The sequence below is a fragment of the Apium graveolens genome, chromosome 7 (assembly GCF_009905375.1).
Source record: "Apium graveolens cultivar Ventura chromosome 7, ASM990537v1, whole genome shotgun sequence".
NCBI classification, from domain to species: domain Eukaryota; kingdom Viridiplantae; phylum Streptophyta; class Magnoliopsida; order Apiales; family Apiaceae; genus Apium; species Apium graveolens.
In genome coordinates this window covers 256,592,783-256,601,640 of record NC_133653.1, presented here as the reverse complement: position 1 = coordinate 256,601,640, position 8,858 = coordinate 256,592,783, and the positions used below count along the sequence as shown (strand labels likewise).

Genomic DNA, 8,858 nt, shown 5'->3' with positions numbered 1-8,858 from the left:
CCTTGTTATTATTTTTCTATTTTTTAATCATAAAATTATTACAAACATCTACAGTTGTATAATTTATATACACAACAGTACAGAGATCCATCTTATGTTCTGTCTCTTTGGCAACACTCTCTGTCCATACACACACATTACACACACTCACACTATATATATATTACTACAACTTGTAAGTATCTTTAGATCTCTCATCTCTCTTCAAACTCAAGTACTTTGTACCGGTTTCTCTCAACTTCCAAGAAAAGAATAAAGATTTAATCTTTTCTTCATTTTCTCACTCCCACAATTTAATTATTCTGTAAATAATTAAATTTACACATAACATTTTGTGGGTACCCTTTTGGTTTGTTTTTTTCTAATTATTCAAGAATAGTATAATACAAGCTGTATATACTATACACATTGGCTGTTTACCTCTCTCTCTCATCATTTAATGTGAGGTTGGTGTTTCTTTCTGATGAGTTTTTAAGAGAGTTGTTCAAGTTCTTGGCTTTCCCTTTATGGGTCTTGACTTTTGTGTAAGAAAGATTCAATCTTGAAGAGTTTTAGTGTGTGTGTAACATTTTGGGGCCTAAATGGATACTAAGGGAAGACTTATTGCTGGTTCTCATAACAGAAATGAGTTTGTTTTAATCAATGCTGATGAAGTTGGAAGGGTGAGTGCTCAAAAGTTTCCATCTTTTTTGCTATTACTGCATTGTTTTCATATATGAACTGGATTTCAACTCATTTTTTGTTATTGTTTTTGATATTTTGGGATTCTGTGCCAATAATTTTAGTGCCCATCTGCTCAATTCTTTGATTTCTTGTTTGGTCATTATTTAGTTCAGGTTTGCATATTTATTTAGCCTACTTGCCTAATAAAAGTAAGAAACTTGTTTGTCTAAACTTTGATGTGAATTAGTATGGCTTCATGATCTCTAAGTCTAGTCTATCAGTTTTAGCTAAATTTTAAGTCAATTTTACTTGTCTTTCATAATGCTTCCTAGATTTAGATCTACTTGTATTTCCAATTGCTAACTAGATTACTGGATTTGTATATATTCTAGTTTTTATAGATTTGATGCTGTTATAGACATTATTATAAGGGCAATTGAGTTGCAAGATGACCTTTTAGTCTCAGTTGTCTTTGCTAGAGTCTGGACATTTTTTGATCTGATCGCAATTGACGTTCTGATCATATATATGTCTGATTGTTACAGGTGACTTCTGTCAAAGAGTTAAGTGGCCATTTTTGCCAGATTTGTGGAGATGAGATTGAAGTAACTGTGGATGGGGAGCCATTTGTTGCCTGCAATGAATGTGCCTTCCCTGTTTGCAGAAACTGCTATGAATATGAGAGAAGAGAGGGAACTCAGTCATGCCCTCAATGTAGAACCAGATACAAGCGCGTTAAAGGTAATTCAAGCTTCCCAAACTTTAGTATTTCCTTGTTAGTCAATATTAATTTCTATATTTAACTAAATAATAGGATGTCCAAGAGTGGATGGAGATGAAGAAGAAGATGAATTTGATGATTTAGATAATGAGTTTGATTATGAGAACAATGATCAAAGATACCATCATCACGGAGGCGATGGAAATGCTACATCTGGTCGCCATAATATTGGCCGTGTTCCATCTAATGCTTCAGGGATCACTACACCCTTAGACATGGATTCCTCTACTCTTAATCCTGAAATTCCTCTCCTTACATATGGTCAAGAGGTAAACTGACTTGAGACAGCTCTCAGTAACTATCTTGTAACATTTTAAGATGTGGAGTTCTCAATTATATATCTCCGTCTGAAACAGGATGATGCAATTTCAGCAGACAAACATGCTCTTATTGTCCCTCCATTTAGGGGCCGTGCAAAGCGAGTTCATCCTATGCCATATACTGATTCCTCAGTTTCTTGTTAGTTCTCTCACTTATGCTGAATTATAAATTCTCGTAGAGCGTAGAGAGTTTGTTGTGTTGGTGTTTACCTGATGTTTCTTGCAGTTCCACCCCGTCCAATGGATCCGAAAAAGGATTTGGCAGTATATGGGTATGGTTCTGTAGCATGGAAGGAAAGAATGGAGGATTGGAGGAAAAGACAAAATGATAAGCTTCAAGTGGTTAAGCACCAAGGAGGCAATGAAGATGGCAGGAATGGAGATGATTTGGATGATCCCGATTTGCCCAAGTAAGTGCAAGCGTTATTTTTTTTTTCATTGGATTGTTTTCTTCATTCTTGCATGAAAGTGTTATGTTGATTGTCTCTTTATTTTATCATGACAAATCAATTTGTGATCAGCAAACACAGAATTTAAAATTTATTGTACTTGTCAATTTGTGATCAGTGAACAAGTTTTTATCAATTTTTGTTCGGTTTGTAACTTTCTATAATTATAGGATGATATTACATGATTATGATATTGGATGAATAGATATCTTGCAGTCATTGACTTGGCAAATCTTGGAAAAACAATGACTTTCTGAAAAAATTGATGTAAAATAGCAAGTCCAAACAACATGGAAATAGCCTTCCCAATCCAACTTTATATCAAGTCCCACACTCCCACTCCACATGCTCCAAGTATACATGACAACAGTTTTCACATTATTGGGATTTGAGACTGGGAAGAGCAAGTGGGAACTGTATTAACGCGTTATTATGTACGTCTAAAGTTGTAAGCTGCTTATGAATATTTATCATATATGCGAGGAGGTAGCATTTTAGTAGGAATCATCTATTTGGATTCTAGAAGATCCATGAAAGGACTTTCTTTTATTCCTACGTTGCATTTTATGACATCGACAGAATTTGGGAATTGCTCAGTGAAAATAAAACCTTCAATGCTGTCACTAAAAACTGAACTCACTTTTGCTATTTATATTGTGGCACTCATACACAGAGAAATCATTCAACTTAGTTTCAGTAGTTTCCATTTATGCACCCTCTTCTGTTTATACCAACTTTATTATGCTGTCACCATTAGAATTTAGAAAGAGGACTGCTGAACTTATAAATAGGATTCACTTGTAGCAGTTGATAGTATTGAAAGTCATATTGGAATGGACCTCTTAATAGTGCGTTTCTAAAGCATCTTTGTCTATCGAGTATCGACTTATCAAATTTATTTGACATGCAACATATCAGAACTTATATGGCCTGCCCGTGTCTGCAGGATTGTAATAATACAGTGGATACTTAAAAAGAGAAGGATGATATTTTCTTCTTTTCTATCTATTCCTTGTAAAAGTCTTGGATACTTATTGTTCTCTTTTTACTTTTTCAAATTTTGTATAGGATGGATGAAGGCCGACAACCTTTATCAAGGAAGCTACCGATTCCTTCGAGCAAGATTAATCCATACAGGATGATCATTCTAATCCGAATGGCCATTCTTGGACTCTTTTTTCACTATAGGCTTCGGCATCCAGTGCATGATGCCTTTGCATTGTGGCTGGTATCAGTTATTTGCGAAATTTGGTTTGCTGTGTCATGGATATTGGATCAATTTCCGAAGTGGTCCCCTATTGAGCGAGAAACATACCTGGACAGACTATCCTTAAGGTACACTATATACGACATGTATGTTTGTGTATGCCTAAATATCATGAATATGATTTTTTGTCACGGGCTCTCTAATCCATGTTTATCTGTCAAATTATAATTAGGTATGAGAAAGAAGGGAAACCTTCCGAGTTAGCTCCTATTGACGTCTTTGTAAGTACAGTGGATCCACTAAAAGAACCTCCACTCATTACTGCAAACACGGTCTTATCCATCCTCGCTGTAGATTATCCTGTGGACAAGGTTGCCTGTTATGTCTCTGATGATGGTGCTGCTATGCTCACTTTTGAAGCTCTCTCCGAAACATCTGAATTTGCAAGGAAGTGGGTTCCCTTCTGCAAGAAGTTTAATATAGAACCTCGTGCCCCAGAGTGGTATTTTGCCGAAAAGGTTGACTATCTCAAAGACAAAGTACATCCCACATTTGTTAGGGAACGCCGTGCAATGAAGGTGTGAAACAAACTTCTCATTAGTGTTTTTATTATTATAAATATTGTGAGTTCCAGTGGGTTGAAGCTAAAGCTAACATACAGAATGCTATAATGAAGTAAATGAAGTTTAAACTTTAAAGTTACAAGTGAGTAAGGTACTTAGTAGGTGAAACTTTGACTGACAGTCTACAACTTAGTCACATGTCATCTTAACTACTGTGTAGTTACGAGTCTTCAGACATCTAGTACAAGCATTTAGTTGTTTACTAACCATATTACAATGATATCTAATGCTGCAGAGAGATTATGAAGAGTTTAAAGTAAGAATAAATGGGTTAGTTGCCATGGCACAGAAGGTTCCTGAAGAGGGGTGGACAATGCAAGATGGTACTCCATGGCCTGGTAACAACGTTAGAGATCATCCTGGAATGATTCAGGTCTGTAGAATTTTCGTTCTTTCCTTTCTGCTTTTGCTGTAATGCCATATCATATGCCGCAAAGCTCTCACCAATTGATATTTAGAATGAAAATAATCAGTTGTAATTTACATGCATACAACAGGTGTTCCTAGGTAATAATGGTGTCCTTGACACTGATGGAAATGAGTTGCCTCATCTAGTTTATGTTTCTCGTGAGAAGAGGCCTGGATTTGAACACCACAAAAAAGCCGGTGCTATGAATTCTCTTGTAAGTTCCTAAACTTCACTACATTCATGCATTTGTTTAATCTTCATCTTGTTGCGAACTTATTTAGTTTTAGGTGTATGTTAGTATAATAATATATATGTTCTTCTCCCTTTTTAACGTGTATCGTATGATATTCTAGATCCGAGTCTCAGCAGTCATCTCAAATGCTCCATACCTACTCAATGTCGATTGTGATCACTACATAAACAACAGTAAAGCACTTAGGGAGTCTATGTGCTTTATGATGGACCCTACGTCTGGAAAGAAGATATGCTATGTACAATTTCCTCAAAGATTTGATGGGATTGATCGTCATGATCGATACTCTAATCGCAACGTTGTATTCTTTGATGTAAGAAAAACACCTTCAGATTATTATAAATTTACACTTGTGGTGCATGTGTACGCATCATCATCCTTAAATTGAGGCACCTTTTTTATATTCGTTAGATGTGGTTTTACTTGTATGCTATACCTAATTGTTGCATTTTGTTACTATTTTCCAATGATGTACAGATTAATATGAAAGGACTAGACGGTATCCAAGGACCGATATATGTTGGAACAGGTTGTGTGTTCAGGAGGCAAGCTCTTTATGGATATGACGCACCTGTGAAGAAGAAAGCTGCAGGAAAAACTTGCAACTGTTTGCCAAAATGGTTTTGCTGCTGTTTTGGATCTAGAAAGAAGACCAAAAAAAGTAAGTCAAAGGAGAAGAAGGACAAGAAGAGCAGGGAGGTTTCAACACAGTTACCTGCACTTGAAAATATTGAACAAGGGATTGATGGTAAATAATTCGGTTATTAAGTCAATAAATTTGAATACCAAGTTTTTGTGTCAAAGTAGTTGGTTCAAAATTTTCTAAATTTTCCAGATTAACCTGTGATATGCTGACATGAATCTTTATCGCAGGAATAGATAGTGAAAAAGTATCACTCATTCCCAAGATAAATTATGAGAAAAAGTTTGGACAGTCACCAGTGTTTATAGCATCAACACTTATAGAAGAAGGTGGAGTACTGCCTGGAGCAACTTCAGCTTCACTCTTGAAAGAAGCCATTCATGTTATTAGTTGTGGGTACGAAGACAAAACAGATTGGGGAAAAGAGGTACTGATAGTTGCTTCAACATTTTAAATTTTAAGCAACCTAGTTGATTTACTCCAACATGATTTGATTTGTGTCTTTCTTTAATATATCAGGTTGGGTGGATCTATGGCTCTGTTACTGAAGATATATTGACCGGGTTCAAGATGCACTGCCATGGTTGGCGATCTGTTTACTGCATTCCTAAGAGGGCTTGCTTTAAAGGTTCAGCTCCCATTAATCTTTCTGATCGTCTTCACCAAGTTCTCAGGTGGGCCCTTGGATCTGTTGAGATTCTTCTGAGCAAGCATTGCCCCATTTGGTATGGTTATGGTTGCGGTTTGAAGCCACTGGAACGGTTTTCGTATATAAATTCTGTCGTATATCCTTTAACGTCCGTTCCCTTGCTTGCTTACTGCACATTGCCGGCTGTCTGTCTGCTTACTGGAAAGTTTATCGTGCCAGAGGTGAGCTCCAACTGGATTATAATAATGCATATATCTTTTTTCCTTATGCATCAGTTATCTTTTAAGTGAATTAGTACTTACATCAAAAGCAGAACACTGTAAAAAACTTGCTATAATCTTTGAGCCATTTGAAACAGTCAGCTGGGTACTTTGAATAAATGCACCTAAGAGTTCATTAAGTGCCGGCCAATAATAATTAAAAAAATGGCCTATTTTTGATAATTATTAATATTCTTCATGCAGTTTTGGACAGTTAAAAATTAGTGATTTGACATTATAATTGCAACACTTGCTAACGAAGATGTCCTAAACCACAAAGGTTGTTAATGGCAGCACGTGCTAACAAACTTCGTATATTTTTTTGCAGATTAGCAATTATGCCAGTCTTGTGTTCATGGCCATGTTTTTGTCCATTGCGGTAACTAGTATCCTAGAAATGCAGTGGGGTCGTGTTGGCATAGATGATTTGTGGAGAAATGAACAGTTTTGGGTGATAGGAGGTGTCTCGGCACATCTTTTTGCTCTCTTTCAAGGTCTTCTCAAGGTTTTGGCAGGGGTGAACACTAGTTTCACTGTTACTTCGAAAGGAGGAGACGATGGTGAATTTTCCGAGCTGTACCTTTTCAAGTGGACTACTTTATTGCTCCCTCCTCTTACATTGTTAATTGTGAACATAGTCGGGGTTCTAGTGGGAATATCAGATGCCATAACCAATGGTTACGAGTCATGGGGGCCGCTCTTTGGCAGGCTGTTCTTTGCTATTTGGGTCATTGTCCATCTGTACCCCTTCCTCAAAGGAATGATGGGGAAACAGTCTGGAGTTCCGACTATTATAATCGTGTGGTCGATTCTTCTTGCTTCAATCTTTTCACTTTTATGGGTACGGATCAACCCTTTCGTATCAAGGGATGGCATTGTATTAGAAGTCTGCGGGTTGGATTGTGACTGAGGTGAAACCATTGTATTAAGAGTGTTTAAAGTTTTATACGTGGAAAGATTGTTGAAAAATTGCTGGGAAAAGTTTACCAAAGTGTGCAGTTGAAGACATCTGTTACACGATAGTTTTGTGTTATAGAAAAAATAATTGTCAATAGCAAAAATGAGTTTATCAGGGCATTCCAAGCTGGCTGTGTAGATAGAAGTACAGGTCTGTATCATTAATTTAAATCGATTCTTTTAGTACATTATTGTTTTGAGCTTTTTTTTGAGTCCGATCATGGAACTTTAAAGAATTTGTGTTGAAACTTGAATTTAAAGGAATATAGTTGTTTTCTACTCTAAATGTTCTCGGATTTTTCATGTTTACATTATTATTTTTGAATTATATATGAATTGCTGCTATTGACATTAACATGTTAAAATACGCGAAAACAATCATTTTGAAAATTAAATTTGGTCTATTCTTCAACACTATCAAATAAATCCCTAACCCAGGACATCGTCAAAAATTAAATTTGGTCATCTCCAATTTCTCAACGAAGAATGTACATATAAACATATGATCATTGTAGTAGCATATGATTAAATCATTGTAGTAGCATGAGAGACAAATAGCAGATAACGTGATAAATCATACTAAACAGATCAAATCAAAGCTATACTAATAGATCAACGTAAGAAAAAGAACAATAAAGCGTCGTTTCAAGCAGGAAGCAGCGCACATCTGAGAGCTATCTTGTTAAACATGACAAATCAATGAGTATAACTTGTCATACAAATCTACACACATTCTCTGCATACAAATCTTTACATAAAAAAAGAAGACCATGTTCGGAGGTTCACCAGCCTAAGCGAGGGAAATTCCTATATTTAAACTAGAGAGGATATTCCTTTTGTTTTTTTGGCTCGTAGTGATGTTTGTCTCCAGGATCCTGGCTTCATCTTCATTGATCTCATGTAGAGATTTATTAGCAGACTAACTAGAGAACCGAGGAAAAAATGACCATATTTTTATGAGGGTGTACTTGAAAGTCCCCAAGAGCAAAATATGGAGAGGCATGTAGATACTTGCAAAAACAGTGACAGGAGAAATGCAACCAAGTAGTATAATCCAATTCTTGTCCACTGTTAATTATGATATAGATATTAGGTAAAAAATATATCCCAAAAAGTCTATGCGCCAGCATGATATAAATATTAGGTAAAAATTATACCCCTCCAACCATTAACCCGTTAGCAATAATTTTTATTTTATATTTGTTGATCCTGTATTCATTCAAATTATTGTCATAGCATGAGAGACAAATAGTATAGACTGATAAGTAGATATATAATAAAGAATGTGCACCAAGTATTAAGTAGTAAATGTGGAGGAAGAAAAACTTTGTAGCTTGCTCTACTCAACCTAAGAGAAAACAATATTCTGAGTACATGCTTTTAATGATAAGGATATGATCAGCCAGGAGACAAATCTCCAAAATAGCTCAGCCGTGCACACCTTAAATACATAAGACATATTGGTCCCCTTATACAGAAATGAGAACATAACAGAAATGGAAAAGATAAGACTGACTCACTATCCTAGACCAGTAACTACTCAGTAACTACTAGTTAGCAATAAGAGTAATTTTATTAGAAAGTAAATTCCATCTTTATGCTTCAATACCCCCCCCCTCAAGCTGGTAATACTGAGCTGATGTG

At 35.9% G+C, this 8,858-nt stretch overlaps 1 protein-coding gene across 1 annotated transcript; it reads left to right on the top strand.

Moving 5' to 3' along the window:
• The first annotated feature begins 203 nt into the window (after nucleotides 1-203).
• Nucleotides 204-7,500, top strand: LOC141671750 (cellulose synthase A catalytic subunit 6 [UDP-forming]-like). Its single transcript, XM_074478083.1, has 14 exons — nucleotides 204-662; nucleotides 1,209-1,404; nucleotides 1,478-1,713; nucleotides 1,801-1,903; nucleotides 1,991-2,174; nucleotides 3,282-3,548; nucleotides 3,653-3,998; nucleotides 4,279-4,416; nucleotides 4,541-4,666; nucleotides 4,806-5,018; nucleotides 5,183-5,453; nucleotides 5,579-5,775; nucleotides 5,868-6,218; nucleotides 6,586-7,500. The coding sequence occupies exons 1-14, from the start codon at nucleotides 582-584 to the stop codon at nucleotides 7,165-7,167; spliced, it is 3,291 nt and encodes a 1,096-aa protein (XP_074334184.1). The 5' UTR covers nucleotides 204-581; the 3' UTR covers nucleotides 7,168-7,500.
• The last annotated feature ends 1,358 nt before the right edge of the window (nucleotides 7,501-8,858 follow it).